The 22579-nt window shown below is 38.8% G+C and overlaps 1 protein-coding gene across 2 annotated transcripts; it reads right to left on the bottom strand.

The window, feature by feature from the left end:
- Positions 1-1976: 1976 nt before the first annotated feature.
- msna (moesin a) lies at positions 1977-20721 on the bottom strand. 2 transcript variants are annotated; one of them, XM_005928495.2, is made up of 13 exons: positions 20415-20721; positions 10335-10418; positions 9826-9921; positions 9417-9691; positions 9241-9324; positions 8286-8432; positions 8108-8204; positions 7844-8007; positions 7483-7613; positions 7218-7378; positions 7035-7127; positions 5724-5948; positions 1977-4247 (listed from the first exon to the last, which is right to left on the bottom strand). In XM_005928495.2, exons 1-13 carry the CDS (start codon positions 20424-20426, stop codon positions 4083-4085), a joined length of 1734 nt encoding a protein of 577 aa, XP_005928557.1. In that variant the 5' UTR covers positions 20427-20721; the 3' UTR covers positions 1977-4082. The 2 variants fall into 2 exon arrangements, with proteins under 2 accessions (XP_005928557.1, XP_014191042.1); XM_014335556.1 differs by lacking the exons at positions 9417-9691; positions 9826-9921; positions 20415-20721 and having other exon boundaries at positions 10335-10393.
- Positions 20722-22579: the final 1858 nt, after the last annotated feature.

Here is a 22579-nt window from a genome sequence, read left to right as displayed (position 1 = left end):
ATCCACAACTTTTTGTATTGATCTGCTAAAAACAATCGTTATATTTAAAATGATTCATTTGTCAAATTACTTTTGAGTATTTCAAAATGCACAGTAAGGATCAGTTAATTCCATTTGAATGTCACGGCTCACGTGGTTGCACTCACCTGTTACTTAATTTGATAAATCACCTTTCTTTCCCATTCTGATGCTCAGTTTGACTTTCACCAGCCGAGCATCAATGCAATGTGTTGGCACCATGTGATTGACTGATCAGACACTTGTATTGACAAGCAGTCAAACATGCGTGCCTAGAAAAGTGGCCAGTAAGTTTATATCATTCATACAGTAGACATGCAGCACATTGTATGCAGATGCAGACATGACATGAATATGTAAGTGAAGTGAAGTTTCCTGTTAGGCCTGTATTTCAAAGTATGAAGCATCGCTTACAGTTAAATGCCTAAAGCTCTCAGAGTACAAAACTACAACACTGCTTCTTTTGTAATGCTGTTTCAAAACCTCCTCCATCAAATAAAAGCAGCAGAGTAATGCTCAGAAAAATCTATAATGATGCTATAGTTGCAAAGAACAACACCACAAATTAAGCTCTAAAATGTGGTTGTAGAGCACATTTTTATCCAGTGTTAAAAAGAAATCGAGAGATTTCTGTAACCTGAAATCAGCAAATAAAATGGTTTTATAAGTAGCCCCGGCCCTTTTAAATGCTTTCTATTTTCCCTCTCAAGCTGTGCACAGGTGGCAGTTCATCTGCATTTTTTTTCATGAGTCACCAGCGCCACGAAATGATTACAAATTTCTGTCATTATTCAACAAGCAAACTACTTTAATGGGATTTGGAGCACGTTGTAGCTTAGAGGGTGTTGTGCTGTAGTTAAAAGTTTCCTTCTGACAGAAGGAAAGAAGAAGAATGATGTCGAGAAAAGAAGAAGAGCTAACAGCTTCTCATGAGTCATTTTCTGCAAAACACTAAAGTACATTCTAGGAGCTTTGTTCATACAGGAAGAGTCATTGCATCTTATCTCTAAGTGGCAGTTCAGTGTGTGAACCATTTCAACACCCACTGTAGGCCACTAATACCACATATAGGGGAAGTTGGAGATTAAAAAAAACAGCACCTCCCTTTGGTGTTTAGAGTTGTTCAATTTCCTATTGCAAAAATAACAGAAAATTAGGTTACCTTCATTTATTTTGTGAAATATTTAGTGATCTACCAAAAATCAGCATTGGTGTAGAGTACTATACCAATACTACTACAACTGGTAGAATTTGGATTTCTTGTATATATTAAAATGTATTGAGTTGTCACATGGTTATCAAATGATTATCAAATTTGAAACAAAATGTTAAATGCTGCGCTCGGGCAGCAGGATCTCACATCTCCGGAAATGTGCTCTTTTGAAATGTTTTATTTTTAATCGAACATTTAAAAAGGAGACATTTAATCGAGGAGACAGGTGCCTCCTGCACTCTGCACACACATTCAAAGGTTGAAACTGCAAATTGGTGTTTATTTGCTTGCCTGAATGCTCCATGTTGAAATTGTGACACGTGGCATTTGAGTCTTTTTTATTTTAAGCAGTAAAAATCAACTCTTGGAAACATTTCAGTGAGTGAAAAATTAAATAATAACCTCCAGAATCTTCTGGTTTAAAACACAGTTCTTTAATTATTTAAACATATTGTGCAGATATGTAAACAGACTCATGTGATCTTTATAATAATCCAGTAATCAAATGTTTCACTAAAATTTGTGTGAACAAAATGAATCCTTTTCGAACTGTTGCCATGTCACCCTTGGTGCAGAATGGTGACGTGGCTCAAACTCACAGTTTGTAAGCCACCTTGTGGACACACTTGAGATTTACTTTTTGTTTGGTTACTTTGTACTTTTTTTATATTTAATGAACTGCATTCGGTTTAAAGATACACTAAACATTTAAAAGGAAAAATGACAACACAAGAAGACAAAAAGCTTTATTCTAAATTTCATTTATTGGTGAAAGGAAGACTTTAAGCAGCAAGATCTCATGAACAAACTGGGCAAGGCACTGTCTGTCAATGGTTTTATAAGTCAACATTATTTTCCTTTTTGAGACAAGACAAGCATCTTTTAATGAGTTATCACCTATGACGACTAAATTTCAAATTAGGCTGCTAACACACAAACTTTGGGGTAAAACACAAACTGCAAGGATCACAAAAGTTACTATTCAAGGCATGTAAAGGAATCTGTAGCAGCAATCCTTTGATCTGTTTTCATGGCACATAAAACAAGTAAAACTACACTGCTGATCAAAATGTGTCTTTTTTTCTTTCACTAAAAGACATCAAAATAAAATAATCAGAAATATTTATCACTAAAATAAATTTGGGCTTAATTTGAAATGTGAAAAAGAAATCAAATACTAATTTCTAAAAAAAAAAAAAAAGGTTCAATGGTTTAACGCACCCTTAAAAGAATGTCCTGTACCATCTGGTTCTTCCACTTACAAAACGCTGTCTTTAAAAAATGCTGTTCCTTTGAAAGCAGGTATTGTTGACAAGTACTCCTAGTTTTCTACATTACAAAAATATCCTAAGGTGTGTCTCTCTTAGACCTTACATAATTGTATCACATTTGAAAAATCCCAAATACAAAAACACACAAATGTCATTAAATACATACAGTATATAAAAATGCATGCTTCGGAGAATGTGCCCATGTGGGACAGTATAATTTGACTCACTTGTAAAAAGGTAAACTGATTTTTCCAGTGCATGTCTGACGAAATTGTTTTATTTTACGCATTGCTTGTTTTAAGATTAAACTACAGCTTTCACCTTTACAGATGACTATGTGTTTAACAATAGAAGCCAACTTCACAAGTTACAATTACCATTGCTGTACTGGGTAAAACAATAATCACTATAATAACCAAAAAACATCCTCAGTGATAAGTAAAAGAGCAAAGACTTGATGATGATGGTTAAAAAAAATATTTTAATGGTTAAATGCAGCTGATAATTTCTACAAATTTCAATCAGATTTAATTTGCAGGTCAAATTTCAGCCTTGCTTCTTTCTTCAGCGTATGTAGGTCAGCATATGTAGATGTGCATATCAGTGCTACCTTCTCTTTTGATGTCTGAGCATGAGGAAAAAACAAGTTGCAGCGTATACGTTAAACTAAATTTGGATTCTTCAAACAACTGGATTGTTACAACATATGAGATTTGCAAATGACATACCAAGTTTATTCCGTCTCTGGGCACAGTTAGACATTTGTTTGCTTAAGCTTCAACAGCAAGTTCTACACTTTCAGCCACACAGCTGAAAGTGTAGAACTGAAAATGGAAAAAAAAAAAAGACAAAAATCCTTAGATCCTTCATATCACATTGCCAGTAGGCTGTAAATACTGTGACTTTTAACTGCTGGATGATTCTGAGTGCAGTAAAATTAGTAAATAAACTGTGAATTTTCAAAATAATAATAATAATAGAAAATATTAATAATACTGCTGCTGTTTTTTGTTCCATACAAACAATTTATTTATATTATTTGCATTTGCTCGTATAGATTGCAGTGCAATTAATTTTAAACTGCAGAAAAGCATTATTTCTAAAAAAAAAAAAAGTAAAATATCCAGCTTGCTGTAAAGAATCAAGTGCAAATGGCTTATGGCACAATTTGGATTTGTGAATGGCACAAAATTAAATGGATTTCTACAGCTTTTATTTAGAAATGATGATATAAAAATGTGAAAGAGATAAAACAAACTAAAAGTTGCTTGCTCAATGTGTCATGAAATGAGGCGTGAGCCCGTTACTAATATGCTACACATACCCCTAGTGAGGAATGTACTAATAAAATACAGTATGTCCCTTTTCAACCAGTGACTTGTCTAAAATTCAAAGTAAGAAATGGTAACAAACAGAACCTTCCAGATCCACATTTGTACAACATGCTGTGCTTTTGCAGCAACGTCATTTGGTGGATCTGACTTTATTTGGGTACAGAGAAAACAGCTAAAGTGAGGCAGGACTGCAGTCCAGGCAGAAAGGCCCAGCTCTGTGGGCTTTTGCGTTGGTGAATGCAGACATCACATGCATTCAAACTCATCGATACGCTGTTTGGTGTTTCCTGACCGGATCTGCCTGAGGGTCTTGTACTTGTCACGTCCTGCTCGCATGTTGTCTGCATGAATGATGTCATTTGCCGTTTTCTTGCTCTCATCCCGGGCGTTGGCCAGCTCTGAGCTTAAAGCCTGGAAAGAAGGTTACAAGTATTATAAAATTACAGTTAACATGTGCGACTCGTTGTGTAATGTCATGGTGTTTTACCCATGTTCTTGCATCAACCAGTAAGTCGCTTAATTGGCTCAAAATTGACATTCTACTCACTTATTTCTGCTTTTTAAAACCTGTTTTTCAAAGGGATTCAGACTTAAATGAGGGGATTACTCTTACCTGGATCAACCTCATTATTCTACTTTAAAACAAGAATCCCTAGCTGACTGTGTGTTCTTACGAGATGTAATCATAATGTTCCTTCACTTTGCCAATAAAATATCAAAAAGAATTATATTTGATTTATATCCTCCCATTTCCTTCTGCAGGCCACCTCTGTCAGCATATTTTGATCCCTGTTTTTGCCTTGTGGCACCATCAGACAGTGCAACCATGAGTGCATTTCTCTAAAGTTGCTCCCACAGACATCTCAGATTGTTATGGTAGAAATCAGCATCTGTCAGACCCTGAGTGACCAAATTCCCAGTGCTCAACCCCATCAAAGTTAAAAATAATGAGAAGCATGCTACTAGTTTCCCTCCTGCTCTGATACCTTCAGGCTCCGACACTGTGGACTTCCTTCCTTGCTCCTTTTTTCTGGGTTCTACAGAAGTTGATGTTTATTCTCAAGTTCACAGGTTTACAACTCCACGATAAAATGCAGAACCACTGTGGTCAGAAGCGGACTTTGACTGAACATTCAAAAACAGCAGACCACCCAGGGAAGACTGCTGTGCATCACAAACTGGTTTGAATCTATTTGAATCGGGTATGAATCACGATTTTTAAGGGTAAAAATGTATGAAATCTTTACATCTGACTGTAATAATGAAGCTGTATGACACATACACGTATCTACATACAGTCATCTGACTGCTTTAGTAGCATGACTTAATTATGCGCATTCTTTATTTTTAGTTGACTAAAGCTACTTAAAATTGTGTCAACAGTAGTCAAAGAAACAACCAAAAAAATACTTAGATACTAATCAATACTAGAAAATACTGGATTAAATACTCATTTGCAACAGTATCAGTACCAAAAGTGTTGGCTTCGCCTTCTCAATCTGACACACAACTTCACACAGCACTGCTTTCCCTTTAATGCTTCACAAATACAGACAAGCAGGCACGCAGCCCCTCCCCACACTAGCAGCTGAAGTATTTGGCATTCACAACACCGAACAGCACTTTGGGAGGAAGTTCAAGAGGCCAGTAAAGCTCCCATTTCAACAAAACTGAAGCATTAAACAGTGTAAAAGCTAACTTGGCTTCCAAATGTTCTACATTAACAGGAAAATATAATAATTTGTGTGTCATGTTTCTCTTACAGTCCCAGAGTGAAACGTGACAAAAAACAGTGGCAGCCTACCAACTTTATTTGAACAACGTTTACTTTGTCACTTTATTATTTGTATTGTTTTAATGTTTATTAAAAAAATTCCAAGGACTTACAAGTAGATGTTTCTGTAAGCGTTCGTTCTTCTCGGCTTCAGTCATTCTCTCCTCCTCGCTGCGGTCCTTGTACGTGGCAGCACCTGTTAACTCGGCGCTGGCTTCGGCGCTGCTCTCATCATTCTCATCATGCTCGTTCTCTGCGTTTAGGGGCTCCTGAGGTACCATCACTTTGTTTTTAAGCTCTTCTTTGGTCTTTTCCAGGTCCTCCTGCACTGTCGTAGCCTGAGCAAATATAGAAATAAAAGTTAGGTGTTTTAGAAATTACCCTTATTTAATGTCTAATGAAAATGACAAAAGTGGGGGGAGCTTAACTGATATTTCTGTATTGCCATTTTTCCTACAGCATGCAGTAGAGGAGAAATGCATAGCCAGGCTCTTGGTTTCCTGTTTTGGTTTCTCTCCACCCAAGCTATATATCTTGGATATTTTTATTAGGAAATCCCTTCAGGAAATTCAATATAAAACCGAGTGCTTCTTACCCGAGGCGCTATGAGTCAAAAACCAGCTATGAGTCAAAAACCAGCTATGAGTAAGACTGGAATTTTAACTACTATTTTTTCCAAAAATTCACACAATACTGAAACCACCAGTTTGCACAACTGGTTTTTACAAGGCAGAAAATCACAATGGTTTAAAAAGGGTGAACAGGATTTCCCTCACACAAAGACATCCATCATCACTACAAACACCATGAGTCACATGGGCTAAAAAAAAGAAAAAGAAAAAAAAAGAAAGGGCTGGCACGCAGGATTTTTTTTTACCAAAAAAGACAAGAGGCAGGCTGGGAGAGTTTAACCCTCCCCCAAACCCACACAACAAAAAGACCCCAGGAATGCCTGTCCTGACTATGTCACAGAGGAGGGGCAATGTGACCAGCACAACTCTGATTAACTTCTTCCTGCCATAGTTACACTGACTTCGATTATCAATGAACAAAAAGGCTTTTAAGTCTAACAGTTGAATCTTTTCTTCTTCCTTTCACTTTTTGTCCATCCATTTTTTTTGCTTTTCCAATTACATTTCCAAAATTACTAAAATAATATTTTTCTCTCTTCATAGTGTCCTAGTTACAGAACCACAAAAGATCAGTTCTCACCACAAGATGGCAGTAAAGCACAAGTTTCCTTTTTTTCTTTGTTTTTTTTGTTTTAACTAGAAAACCAGGAAGAACAAACTGAGTTCTGCAACTGCATATGCAAATATCTGTTAACGTGTTTTCTATATAGACAGCATTTCCACTATTGGCATATTGCCATATTTTTATGTTATCAGTTTTGAATAGCAAACTAAGGAAAAGTCAAGCCACACCTTCTGCTGCCACTCTAATGCTTCTTCTTCCTTTTTCTTCTTGGCATCCTCCAGCAGGGAAATCTTGGAAGTCAGGTCAGCCAGCTCTGTGGCCTAAAAGAACATCATATTTGAAGCATCAGTACACACATTATTGCAGTTTTTTAAGTGTCAGTGTCTAATCACACTGGCTAACACACTAACCAGGTGCTCCTGGTTCTTCATCTGGTTCTCTGACTGCTGCAGCAGCGCCATCTTGGCATCCTCAGCACTCTTAAGATCACTCTCCAGGCGTTCAGCCTCCTCCTGAGCACGCTTCCTTTCCTGCTCCAACTCCAGAGCCCTCTGCGTTTGCTCCTCCAGCTCTGTGGACACACACACACAAGAATTAAGGGTAAGCATCATGTGAGGAAAACATTGTCATCATTCATTACAGGCAGCTTTTCTTGAACTCTCACAGCTTCCCCACCTTGCTGAGCTTTTCTCGTCTGCTCCTCAATCCGCTTTAACCTCTCCATCAATTCCTCCTTCTCCTTTTCGATCTTTTCCTTTTCCTTCTCTGCAAGTTCTCTTTTCTTCTTTTCATTTTCCAGCACAGCTCTAATGAAAACGAAATCGTTACAGGATGATTGTACAGAAATGTTTCAAAAGCAGAGCAGATAATCACCCCATTTTATTTAGTATTTGAAAATAAAGCTAGTAATCTTTCTATAACTGTTACAATATCCTATAACAGACTGCATTTATTATTGCATCTTTGGAACAGAACTCACACAATCCATGTGTAAAATATTTGTAGGTTTTTTTGTTTGGTTCCATTTCGGTCCTACCTCTCCATCTTCTTGAGATTCTTTTCCTCCCGAGCCTGCGCCTTCATCTGTTGCACTTCAATAGTGTCGGGCTTGCGGCGGCGCATGTAGAGCTCATGGTTACCCATGCACAGAGCCAGAATACGCTTGTTGATGCGCAGCCTTGGAGCATAGAATACAAAGTCCTGCAATGGAAACATTTGAAACATTTAAAATGTCTTATTGTTACATGTTAATATTAATATTATTCTTAAATATAAATAACATAACATTATGTTAACATACAGGTGCTTTCTTGTCAATTGGTTTGATAACAAACTTCTTGTCATTGAAGGAAATGTTTCTTATTTCACTCCATGGAAATCCAATTTTGGGCGTCATTCTGTAAGACAACAAAAATGCTTGGTCAGCACTGCACAGTGTACCTTTTGCGAAACACAAACCCTTCTGTGGAAACACTTACTTATCATTTTGTTCATAAATGTTGAGACCCAAAGCATCCACTCCCAACCACAGCTCTGTTCCCTTCTTATTTTTGATGTTGAAGTAATTGACTCCGTACATCTCGAGGTCCTGAGCAATTTTCAGATACTCCATCATGGATTCCTCTCTGTGGACAAATAAGACGTCTTTAACTTTTGCTAAAAGAAGAATTCACAGTCAGAGCGTGGCGTGCTGTTTGCACTGTTCTAACCGGCTGCAGAGGCCAAAGCTCAAATGCAGAGCTTTCAGGATGTGTGGTTGAGCGGGTTATACCTCTTTTTTAACCTTACCTGAACTATGAAACTTAACTGATCAACAGAGCAACTGGGGAAACATAATGAATCTAGGCTGTGTTTACTGTTTATCTACGACAAGCTAACCTGACTGATGAAACACATATGGAAGCCAATAAAGGACATTCACTACTGTCTTCAATAAAGCATATACTAAAAATGTCAGTGGCACAAACAGTACTCAGATCAACAAACTGCAGTTACTCAAGGCCAGTAACAAACTTTCAGAGCACCTGTGAGTCAACACAAAGGTCGTGGTAACACACTCTCAGTTAGCTCTATCTCAAATTCACGGAAATGACAGAAGAGGGAAGAAACTGTAGCAACAGAGAACAACAAGGTAATTCAACTAGGAATAACTTCCTCAACAGTCTTATGTTTTAGTAGGTTATGAAGTGTGTATATAAGCTGTGGCTACCCTAATGTAGTCACTGAAGACTACATTGTAGTCAAGTGGCAGAAAAAATAAGTGTGCACAATGATAATGGAAAGTTTAAGCTACACATTTTCACATCAAATATGGATATTTGTGAAATTATTGCATCTCTATGCAATAATTTCACAAATATCCATATTTTAGGCAACCGTCCTCTCTTTCACGTGTTTGTGTGTGTGCTGGGGAACACGTGTGTCGCTGATCACCTCATCATGCCCTTGTGCTCTTCATGCCACACTTGAATCCTCTCTTCCCACTGTTCCTTGTTGAGCTTGTGCTGATCCAGGACTCTGAGAACATGAGAGGCCCAAGTGTTAAAGAAACATGTCAGGAATGTTTCACGTGAACCTGCATATTGAAGTGGCAATAAAGCCCGCGTTACCTTTGCGGAAGCAGGTGTTCACTGCTCAAATAGCCTGGTTTGTGGACTTCCTTATTGTAGTCGGCATACTTGGCCTGCACCGCGTAGGAGGCCAGAAGGACCGCCGTCTCTGGAGGGCAGTAGATGTCATCATTTAAGATTCCCTCCTTTACCTGCAGGAAGAATAGCCGCTGTGTGGCATCCTGGATTAACTCCTCTGAGACATCCTCGGGGAAGAACTTGGCACGGAACTTAAACAGCAGCGGGCTTTCCTTCCTCACATCCTGGGCTGTTACCTAAAATATGATCCGACACGGGTGAGAGGGTAGAGGTTATGCTTCTGTTTGTGGACTCGAGATCAAAAAGCGCAGTTCACGCTTGAAAAAAGACGGCCCAGTGAATGAAGTGTACTGAGTACTGAGGAGCTCACCTTCTTATTGAGCTTCAGCCAAGTAGAGAAACCCTTTGTGTCCTGGTACTGGAGTCCAAAGTACCAAACCTCTCGTAGGCCGATGGTTTTCACAACCTTTAAATAAAAACAGCAACAAAAATAAAAATATGAAATATAATTCCCTTGTTTTATTCTGTTATTTAAGGGGTTTCAGCCACAAAGATTTACTGCTTTCCTAATTTCAAATGTATTGTTTTTAGATTTTAATCAGTCATATAAAAACAAAACAAAAATCAAACAGCAGCCTTTAAGAATCTGTCATTGGATTTTTCACATTTAAAATTATTTTAGAAGACTCAAAGATCATCAGCCAAAAATAAAAAAAATTAATAGCCATGAAAATAATATATAATAATAATAATATATAATAATCTCCCGGCATTTTCCAGAAATAGGAGTACTAAACCCCACCACAGTACTTGTCAAAGAGTCATCATTTATGTTTAATGGTAACTTAAGTGCTGGCTAGAGGAAACAGTTTCTCATACCTGGTCAAAGAGTTGCTTTCCTGTTGTATTGGGCTGAATGGCGAACTCCAGTTCGGCATCCATAGTGGTAACTCTTACACTAATCTGAGGAACAGAGGAAAGGAAAAAAAACTTTTTCAAATATGCAAATAAAAAAAGACAGTATTTTGAGTATCATTGTACTATCATTGTATCATTGAAATGATTGTACCATATCATTTCTTGGTAAATAGAGAATAGACAAAATTAGATATTCTGTTCTTCTCTTAAACATTATGAGACTCTGCATTTAATCATTAGTTATTATTAACCTGTCTCCCTCCCCTCACTCCCAACAGGTCGTGGCAGACAGCTGCCCCTCCCTGAGCCTGGATCTGCTGGAGCCTTCTTCCTGTTAAAAGCGAGTTTTTCCTTCCCACTGTCAAAAGGTACTCGCTCATTTGATTTAGAAACCCCTCTGTGTTAATATACGGTCTTTACCGAACAATAAAAAGCAAACTCTATGCAATATATAAGCTCTCGTGCATTAAAAACTGTGTCATTCTATGCAAACCATTTAATGGCGACCATCTTTAACAAGTGTAGCATCTCAAAATGTGTGGCACTCTTGTAGAATTCATTAAATGTGCCTGCAATAAAAGTGTGCACACATCTCCCAGTCCTGCTGGAGAACAAAGTAACACTGCAGTCCAATTACCTTTTTACTATTTTATTCTGAAATTTAGAAAAGACTGCATCTCAGGGTTACGACGAATGTACCAATCTGGCTCTGTCTCAGTCAAGAACTTATCTACAGGAAGTAACCACATCCTTTGGTGGTCGGGCCCTGTGAGGCATGACTGTTAAACACTGAGCTCTCATGAGAGATGTGCACATCCTGTCATGCATCAGACAACCTGTCTGGTGTAGCAGGATTTAACAAGATCGGTTTGTAGACAGAACTTTAGCTCGATCTCTTTTTCAGGTATCACACTTTGCTACCCTGGGTTATTCAGTAAACGAGGCACGCCTTAGTTAGACAAATTGTTATATCTGTGTCTTACAAAATCATATGTCTGAAGTTGAACACATTTATTTAACCTTTTCTTTGGAAAAGCTTGCTCAGAAGGTGGCAAGAAAAGAAAAAGAAAAAAGTATGTACTCAGTAGGCTGTGCAGGAATCCCTCATTTATTGTGCCCTCTTAGAGACTAGGGAAAAAAAGAAAAAGAAAAAAGAAACACCAGCATGCATGTCTATTGGGAAATAACTGTGCAGGCAGAGGCCCACGCCTGCCCTGAACAACAATGGTATGTATTATTTCCTAGTTGCGGGGTTGATTAGAGTTGCGTTCTTTCCCATCCATGTCAGCAGGACCCTATTTACTGCTCAGGACACATGCCCCACTGTCACTTCCTGCCATCCCAGGCAGTTAAGAGCTGAGGAGAAACCTTAAATCTGGGCCCACTCTGAATGCCAACACTGCAGTCTAGAATCGTCTAGACACAGGAGTTGTTAAGCTTCCAGTTATGAACTTTAGGCGATACACTTTTTTATATTTGAGCAGATAAGAGTTCAGTTTGTGGCCACCCTGATGGTGTCTAAGCAGTTTCATTTCCTGAATCAAAATAGTTAATCTTGCAAGAAAAGGGAACTACGCTTATACATTTTCTGCCTAGTTAGGGTGTGTCTCTCATGGCCAGGGCTCAAAAACACTTAACACACTATTATTAGCACATGCTGAAAAACACCCTGTTCTGGCCCACGTGCCATGTTTCCATGACTTTCTCTTAGCTCTTTTTTTAATCGCACCAAAGCGATACTGCAAAAATAAAATCCCAAACTCGTACATTTCACATTGAGAAACACATCTGTGACCGATTTTGTCACACGGGTGTATTTGATGACTACTGACTTGTTTAAAGCTTTACTGTATGTCATGTGAAGCTGCTTATAACAATCTGCCACTTCACTGACTGTCTGAAACGTATGAGCTAATCTGTGTTATTTTATTTATATTTGTTTTAATGTAATACCACAGCTGAATGCTACAAAAATAATACTTTTCCAGACTCAAATCAAAGGTCTAATGCCTTGACTTACCAACAACTGTTCAAGCCATGCTGGACTCACAACACAATATTAGTTATTTAACAAAGAATTATCAGATACACATATGCTAAGGGTGACAATGCCAACATTGTGATGTTTAGTGGGTCTAACATTCACTTTTGTGACCAAATAATGAGTTTGATTGAGGCTGAATATAATTTAGTTATCAGAAATGTCACGGTAATCCTAAAAGTCTGCAATTTTTTCACTAATTTCATCTTAATGGCATGTTTGTTCAAACTGTACCAAGCTAACTGTAATGCTGAAAACGCACGTAGCAGGTGAGAGCTGTTGGGCTTACTGAATACAGAAAGCTGCACTAACCACAAAGAATGAAAAAAAAAAAAAAAGGACGCAACTATCGTAAGTAAAAAGTGTGCACGTGTCTTACAATTGTACAGCCACTGAATGGCAATGGGGTGATGAGCAGTTAACCTGAAAGTTAACTGGGGCCAAACATCTGGGTTGCCTTGTCAGTAAGAGGAAGCAAAACTGATGAAAACTAAATTAAACGTGGTGTTAAATATTGAGTGAAGACACAGTGATGCAAGCAGTCTGTCACTAATTTTTCTAGGTTCATCAAGCTTCCTTAGCAAAATCTTTTTTTAAATCCCCTCTGTATATTCAATTTCGATTTAACAAACATGTTACTAAATCAGCAGAAACAGAGGTCACCGGAGAGCATTTGCTGCAATTAGGGCTGCCACGATTAGTCAACTAGTCACGATTACGTCGACGGCTAATTTAATAGTCGACGCCTCGTTTGAAGCTTTGTAAGATCGCAAAAGACGCAGGAATAAGTAGTAGGATTTAAGAGTGTAATAACGGACTGAAACAGAAGATGGCAGCACTGCATGTACAAGGATGCCAGCTGCAGTTAAACCCCGAAGAAGAAGAAGAAGTTATGTCCCAGAATTCATAGCGCGGCCCTGCTCAGTTTCCAACAATGGCGGCAGATAGTTAGTTTTAATATTACTCTTTCTAGGTCACAAAATAAACGTTTAACATGTTTTCGGGCGAGAATGTAACTGTGTAAACGTCAAATATCTGCTCAGTTTATCAAGACACCACATATTTTGAAAAGCGCTCCGACGTTTTCGGAGACGTCTGTTACCCACTAGCTCGATAGCTAGCCGGGGGCAAGGCTCACTAGAGCCGGTGAGAACACCGGACTCCCGGCAAATCGTTTTCAAACCCACCGCCGTCTTTCACTACTCAGGTTAAACATGATATATAAGTCACTTAGATAACTTAAAAATGTTATTGTTTGGCTTTTTTTTTTTTTTTATGTTCCTGATAAATACGGAGCCCCGCAGGGGACATGGGAGAAAAAAAAAATTAGGGAGAAAAAAAAAATTAAGACGGACTTTTGCGAGATCTCGCAAAACTAACTCGGATCTCGCAAAACTTTCTCGCGAAAGTTGAATTCCAACAATGGCGGCAGCTACTTAGTTGTAATATTACTCTTTCTGGGTCACAAAATACACTTTTAAGATATTTTGAGGCGTGAATGTAGTTGTGTAAACGTCAGATACCTGCTCGGTTTACAAGACATCACATATTTGCAAAAGAGCTCCGACGTTTTTGGAGATCTGACACCCACTAGCTCGAAGCTAACGGGAGGTCGAGACCTACTACAGCCGGGAGGAACACCGCTTTCCCGGCACATCGTGCCTCGACCTCCCGGTCGGCTTCGAGCTGGCGGCCACTAGCTCGAAGCTAACGGGAGGTCGAGACCTACTACAGCCGGGAGGAACACCGCTTTCCCGGCACATCGTGCCTCGACCTCCCGGTCGGCTTCGAGCTGGCGGCCACTAGCTCGAAGCTAACGGGAAGTCGAGACCTACTACAGCCGGGAGGAACACCGCTTTCCCGGCACATCGTGCCTCGACCTCCCGGTCGGCTTCGAGCTGGCGGCCTCCGAAGAATGCGGCTAAAGCTTTTGCGAGATCTCGCAATACTTTTGCGAGATCCCGAGTTTGTTTTGCGAGATCTCGCAAAAGTCAGTCTTAATTTTTTTTTTCTCCCTAATTTTTTTTGTTTCTCCCTAATTTTTTTCCCCCTCCCATGTCCCCTGCGGGGCTCCGTATATTATTGATTATCAGAAGTGTGAGATTCTCCAGAATATACTCCGGTGTTCTGTTATATTTTAGATAGCAAGGAGCAGATGGCTGAGTTTATTAAACTTCACCGAAACAATCTGCAGATTTCATTCAAATTTAATAAATTATCATCTTGCCTTTATTTTTAGTTAGCACATACCTTAAACCAGTGGTTCTTAACCTTGTTGGAGGTACCGAACCCCACCAGCTTCATATGCGCATTCACTGAACCCCTCTTTAGTGAAAAATAAAATGTGATTTTTTTTTACTGGTGCACAAAATGAGCCATGCATGTCATGGCGGAGGCTCTGCCGAACCCCTGAGACCGACTCACCGAACCCCTAGGGTTCGATCGAACCCAGGTTAAGAACCACTGCCTTAAACACTTAAAGCTGTAAGCTAATGATAGTTATTTAAGAGCAGATGCATGCTGGTGCAATAAACTGTACATTTTACGTCCAATGGATGCATGATCTGATTTGTCGACTAATCGCAAAAATAATCTGTGACTAGTCGACTATCAAAATAATCGTTTGCGGCAGCCCTTTTTGCAATGACTGCAATTACTTATTTTAAAGAAAAAAAAAACTAAGTGCCAGCTAGTTTAACCCTGTAAGGTTTCAAGTCACAAGAGAGCTTCAGTAAATTTAATCTTTAGATACAGCCCCACTGACATGCCAGAATTCAACTTCTGCCTTACATTCCCACACAAGAGTTATCTCCATGTGTTGCTCACAACTACAATCTGTCCAATACAAGCTGAGACGATAAAGAAGATAATCCTAAGTGGTTCCTGGAACAAGTAGGAATGAGCTAGGCTCTGGACTAACAGTTCTTTGACGTGAAAGAGCAGAGGGGTTTTTAAAGAAGGTCACTATCAGAGTGTACGATAAGCCTGGCTTATTTTACAACTGATTTATAACAATGAGAAACATGCATCAGAACATGCCATTCTTTCAGTGTTTACCCCAATAACCATAGCAACTGCACATTGATAATTCTGAGTCATACATCTGAGTCATGCCATGCATGAGAGTCACACAATGTCAGCATCTAAAGTCAACAACTGCTTAACAAAGCATCCTCTTGGTTGCCAGAGAAACGCTACTGCTGGCTCCACCGCAACCCGATTTACAGTTTGGTGTATCTGACAGATAAACTGAGGATGTCAGGGGCAACCAGAGTGCAATTCAGATTCCAATCCATTCAGGTGAAATGCATTTTTTCCTTCTTTACTCAAGCATGAGAGACATTTTAGTTTTACCAAATGGCTATAAATGCTCTCACTTCCATCAGATATGCTAACATGAATTGATCAATCACTCATTCTGAACCAACAAAAGCTTTGAATCTGGTTCTATTACAACGAACACGGAACATTAACAGTTCAGGTTGTTTAAAGCGACATTTGAAATGGTAAAATGTGCGAAAATGTCATGACTTCCACTTCCTGTGCGATTCACAATTAACATCTCGTTATGTTATCGCTCAAAGCGTGGAAAATAAAATAAAAAACTTGTGGGCAAGATGATAAGCATATGACTCTCTGACTAGAGTTTGCAGTTAGTTAACAGGAAAATGGAAATAATTTAGCTCCATTATAAGTTTAAAATTGAATCCTCATTACAACCTTAAGGGTATCTTCATTGTTAATGTCACCAAGTCTTCTTTTCTGGTTATTTTGGGTTTACTGTGTGCTTACGGGTATTAGCATTAAACGAAAGAAATTCAAACTCTGTCACAGGAAGAGGAGGGTCGAAAAAAAAGGATCGTGTTTCTTCTTTCTAACCAGGGGAGAGTACAAACACGCACACACAAACACACTCAAGTTTGGGTCTTTTAGAGCAGTTTCCCACGACCACTGTTTATTTGATTTTTAAAATGTCAGCGCAAGCAAACTGGAACAGAGTTTTGTTAGTTTTGCTGCTTCGTCATCTGGTGAAACTGCTGAGTGACATCTGTCTGAGCCAATCATGGAATTTACCGTCTGCTCTAAAAAATATCCAAAAATAAGAAATCCCAAGCACCAACTGATTAAAGTATGTTTTATGCATACTTGTCTTCTTTGTCAGGTATTCTCTGGCACATTGTTAGAGCCATGTAGACGTGCAGAGATTAGGCAATAGCATGGAGGTGTTAATATGTGTCAAAGTGCAGTACAAATTTTCCATTCCTGACATCTTTTCAGATGACTAATGTTAAGTCCTGAAAGTTGCCACTGTACAGTAGAACTGCTATGCTACCTGTTCAACTTGTGTGGAATTATGATTTGTCCGTCTTTGTGTAGATCCAAATAAGCTAGGGTGGTTCTAAAATAAACTAAATTATCAGTTGTCAGCTGAGGCAAAGCTAACCAAATAATCAGCATAAGATCAAACTGGTCTATTGAGAACCAATGCTAGCTCATAAGCAACAACAAATACAGTATTAAGGATGTCAAATCAGAACACTACATGACCAGCAACAAAGTACTTACGTTCAGATCTTTGATATTTGCCACAGCTTTCAAAGAGAAACCTTTAAAAAGTGAACTTTTGATTGCAGTTTGTCCACCAGCTCTACCTCTACACTGTTAATCTGCTCTGCTATGTGCACCACAGACCCATATTTAATCTCCTGCTACTTGCATACTTCCAGGTCTTTCCATTTGCCACGTCTCCATAGACACGCTTGTTAAAAATGTGATCATTCCAAGGAGAAAGCTAGATCTGTCATCATTCCTGCAATTCGAGCTAAAATGGTAAGTTATGCTTAATTTTTATGTGGTAACAGCTGCCCATATGTGCATTTCTTGAATCTAAGGAGTTAACATGAAAAAGTGTACCAGCTCTGAAATGGTTCTAGCGTTGAAAAAAACAGGTAGGAAAGTAAGTGAACCAACCGTCATGGGGTTGCATGAGTGGGAAAATCCTTTGCTTTGTAACAACATGGGGTGAAATTCTAGCAATAAAGCTGATAATTGTTTTGTGCTTCTGAAAATACAGCCTATTTAAAAAATAATTTTAAGCTACTGTTACCTTCTTGATAAAGCAGACAAAAAGCTGCAATTCCATGTAACAGCAGCACATAAACAAAATCAGTGTAATAACAGAGCTGCATTAGGAACTAAGAACAACAAAAAAACTGTGGCAACAACAGACATGCAGAAAAATTCTGAAAAAGGGTTTTGCACTGCTGTAGTGCAATCTAAAGTGGGGCATGGTATCTGAAGACCACGCGGAGGAAAGCAGGGAGGAGATCAGCCAGACTGTGATGTGAAAGTCCATATAAGGCTGCAGGCGAGGAAATTACCAGAAAGGAACTGATGTAAGTACAGAAACCTTGAGTCATAACAAGACTTCCTAGGGAAACTGAAGGACTGCCAAAAGGAGTCCTGTAAAGGCTGAGCTTCGCAATAATTATTGCTTTTGAATGACATTAAGCTTTATTAAATGTAACTTGAACACCGGAAAAATAAACTGTCTGAAAAACTAGGTTAAAAAAACAGGTAATTTAAAACGATCTATGAATCCCAGAGGCAGCTTTTGTGGGGACATGACTTTTACTTTTGCTGGATACAGAGTCGCTTGATTTGCTGAATCAGTTTATCTAACTTCCTTTTTTAATGCTCCTCATCTGTTGCATCTTTGCATAGCACCTTTAGCTAACGAGAAAGGAAATGAACCGATGAGTGTCACACATCTGAGTTTGAACCATTGCACCTGTTCACCTTTGTGCTACTGTGCATACAGGGTTTACTCCATCTACACAAATAGAATAGAATATATTTTCTTATAGTTCCAATGATTATACTTTTGGCAGTGGCAGCACAATGCATGCTGTTCAATAATGAATATAAAAAACCCACAATCTGCTGTTTATTTTGAGAAAATGTTGCTGCTTCTTCCTGACCAACAACTGGTTTACTCTTTTCTAACTGACAGCATGACAAAAATGTGTTCTTCTGATTTGACAGTAACTATCATTTAGGTGCTTTTGAGGTGTTTGAGGTTCCCACTGGTGACTGCAAAAGCAGCTACTTTAAACACGGCTCTGGTTTTGCTGAGGTTAACAACATCCCAGCTGCACTCTGCAGACAGACACTGATACATAGCAATGGACTAAAATGCATGGCAAGTGAACAATTCATTATAGGAAACAACTTCAAAGACAAATATCTGTGTCTGTGTGGGACGCAAGCTCTTAGTTGAACTACATTTATTACAAACTGCACTTGGGTTATAATCAGTAGTGTAAGTAAATGTATGTGCAGAAAAAAAACATAAAGAAAAATGTTTGATTTTTTTTTTGCTAATATACAATTGAAATTCAATAGTTATGTAGTGACTCAAGAGAAACATTTTTTCCTCACAATGGGTCTTTGGGAGGTGACTAGATAAATTTTCAAGACTGGTACACTAAATGTAATTTTTGCTTCCCTGACCACCTGATAAATGAAAGTGTTGATTATACCATTTAAGTAAATGCTAGTAACTAGTGATTGGTTGTGCCAAAAATGCCTCCATGCAGAAAAGAAAAAAAAAAAACATGCTGATATTAGACGAATTCCTCTGGGGAAGAAGAGGGTAGTGAAGGCTTTTTAATGCCAGGATGCTTGACATTTTTTTCTGGTTGACAACTTGGAAAAATATCAAGGAAGTACGAGCAGAAACAATACTGCAGGAAGAAAGCAGGTACGAGACTTGGAGGCTTTTTTTCTCTCCTTTGTAACATTGAATGTTTCCGGCCTGAATATAATATATGACTAGTAAAAGGTGATAAATTTGGTATCATACTCAGGTAGTAGCTATAAAACTAATCCAGTATTATATTAACCAATCTGTAAGATAATAGTTTATTATTTATAAAAATCTGACACACACAATCTGGGGATAAACATGATAGCACTACGATGAATTACAGCATCTGCACTGTGAAATGTGAATCACTCTGTAGGCTATATAATGCCGATCACCTTCTCATTGGTCATGTGTGAATCTTTTAGTAGCATCATGTCCCTTTTACATTCAGAATGTGCACGTGGGTATCTCAGGACAATGTGCAGATAAGAAGAATGACTGCACACAGATTCAGCAGCTTCTTTGTTATCTTCTTCATTCAGAAAGCATTTCACTGAATCAAAGCCCCACACACCTTCACCCAGCCGAGCAGAACCGATGAGTTTGAAACCGCATTCAATTCTTTTGTCCACTGATAAAGGCATCCACGGAAATATTGGGCTGTGCCTTTTATAATGGTGTAGGTCTGGACCCCCTTATTTTCTTTGTTCAGAGCTCCACCAGTACCAGCACAAATCTGTGAGTGCTCCTTCATTTCAAGAGCAGTTATTTTTGCCTTTATTTAATAACCTCCGCAATGTAGCATTAAAAAAAGCTCTCTGTGTCTTCTCTTTTGCCTCCTATCCGTTTGCAGATTTGCCTCCATTTGCTCCTGTTTTGACCATAACAGCTGGCCTGGCTGACAGTTCAAATCCTTAAGAGCTGACTGAGAGGGAGGCCTGAGAAGGACTAGCTCGCTGCTAGTCCAGGATACACCTCCGCAGAAAAACAGTATAAAAAGTGTAATTTAAGCCTAAATATACAACTCTAGAGCATTTTAATAGCACGCGGCTTCCACCCTGAATGAATGATTTGATTTAAGGCGCTAATTTTAGTGAACACAGGGTAGGAAGCGCGCACGCGCACACACCTAACGGAAAGTACCACAGTAATCCTCGGGTGAGTTTGAAAGGATGCGAAAGATTTTTAAACACGGTAAAACCCATCGGACATGCACTTTAGTTTATCTTACTGTTGTTAGTGAATAACAACGCGAAACACCCACACCTAATGAAAATCGCGTACTGAAAAAGAGACAGAAAAAGCAAAGTAGCTTCTGACATAAAAACATAAATGTACTTTTCAGCCTTACCGTTTTCGGCATCTTTCTTTTCTTTCACGTCCGGCTCAGGCTTTCTATGAAGTTATTAAATAAAAAGAGCAGTTTGCTAAACCAGGAGAAAACTTTTTCCCATCAGAACAACGGCGCCAACCAAACGCTTTCCCGTCTCGAGGAAACAAAACCTCACTTTTTTCCGTTGGACTGCGAAGAGCTATTTTCGACCCTACGCGAGTGGGGGGTGTTTTTCCTTTGTTTCGCCTTAAAGTAAAATGGACTCGAGCTGGATTTCCTGCTAACGGTACCCTGCAAACCACACCCAACCCGATGACAGGACAGCGGAGTGAAAAAGAGGTTCAGGCCAGCAGCAGACTCCGCCTGCAGTAGTCGCATCATCATGGCTGCGGTTCACTGTCTCAGCACTAGGCAAAAAAGTTTCCCAGCACTCTCACTTTTAGCAGACAGGCCACGTTAAATACCATTCTTTATATGAGTCTTTTATTTAAACGACGACCAGTGTGTTGGGATACTTTGAGAATACAAGAAGGCAAAAAGTACTAGCAAACATGTCAGTATCTAAAACGAGCCTGTTAGAGTGTCCAATATATTCGTCGTCGGCCTCTAGCGCTGTGCTAAAGGCTGGTAACCAATACTTTTAATCTATAAAGGCAGCTTATGAGAGATGCTGTTGACGCAGTCTGCTTTTTATCTTCATGTTTTGTTTGTTTATATTTTTTGCACAGTAGTTGGGTGGCGCACCCATAATTTCGTTGTATATGTTATGACGATAAAGGGCTACTACTCCGCCTATGTAGTGGAGAGCAGTGTGTCAGATGAATCACATTCAATTTGCAAATTCTAAAAACATTTTGATAACCATTAAACCCCTGTGATTTTCCACAATGATTTGTTAATACAAAAACAAAACAGGCATTTCAGCTTTACGTGTATTTTAAATCAGGGTTGAATTTGTTGACATTCAACATAATAAGATTTAGGCATTTTTCACAGTTCATGTTTGAGGTATATTTTTCCATTTCCCCATAAAATTATTTATTTAATAAAATTCAGTAGGCTACATACTGAACGTACAAGACGAAACAAAGCACAAGATAGAAAGGAAGTATATATCCAATCGCACTAGTATCGATTCTTTAGTATAGATACTGTCGATATTTCAATCGATTGTCCCGCTTCTATTGGCTACATTTTAAGCATTTCAAATAATTTCCCAGAAAATCATCATCGTTAATGGCAAAATTGCAGGCTGATATGCTACATCGTTCACAGACTTAACAAATAAAAAGGCTGCTTTTGAATTACTGTTTAATTCAACTGTTGTGGTTGTTTTACTAATGTAGTTTTGTAGAATTGGGTTACTATAGGATAAATAATGCATACGGTGCAGTGCAAAAGTCTTGAACCACCCCCCATTTTTAAAAATATTTTGCTTCCAAGGAGCTAGGCTTTCTTGTAATTTTTAACTTGGTCTCGAGGCATAATTCTCCAGGCTTTCTGATGGTCATTCAAAGCCTTTCTTTGGACATTGGCTCCATTTCCATCCATTTTCAGTGCAGTCCTTGTACCTGACCATTTTCAGAGGAATGATTTTTTTTATTGTCAAGGTACTTAACACCAATCTATAAATTGTTCAAACTCTGTGTTCTCTGGAATTTATCTAGCTCTGTCAGGGGATTAAACTGTAATATTTAGTGACATACTTACAAGTGCAGCGTGCAATATGATGAAATACAAAATCTAAGGCCTCCTCTTTCAGTATGCATCACATAAAGCGCCTAAATCATGAAACTGCACACCGTCTCAGTGCAGTAAACCAACATCGTGAACCTTAAAAGAGGTTTCTACACTGCTTTGTACATGCTCTGGATGAAAGTTCTCAGCCCAGATTGAAAATTTGTGGTCAACAACATCTAGAGGTGGTTGCAGGGTTGCAGGTTTTTTCTCATCCTTCGTCCCCCACCCTCGCCCCCCTCATCTTTGCAAGCCATTAAAGTACAGATTCCCGCTTCAAGATACCTCCTATTTGATTTAAGTCAAGATGTGCTTAACCGTTGTTCGGGCCTATGCTGTAAAAGTAAAAAGTTGCATATGCGTATGGTAGCGATAACAGCATTCAAATTTTACACATGCCATAAAAGGAAAAAGGAAAAATATAAATAACTAGACATCTTTGAAAA

The sequence above is a fragment of the Haplochromis burtoni genome, unplaced genomic scaffold, assembly GCF_018398535.1.
Source record: "Haplochromis burtoni strain Fernald_Lab_line unplaced genomic scaffold, NCSU_Asbu1 Contig_115, whole genome shotgun sequence".
Taxonomy (NCBI): domain Eukaryota; kingdom Metazoa; phylum Chordata; class Actinopteri; order Cichliformes; family Cichlidae; genus Haplochromis; species Haplochromis burtoni.
The sequence above is the reverse complement of the archived record's forward strand: the minus strand, read 5'-3'. Positions and strand labels throughout refer to the sequence as shown.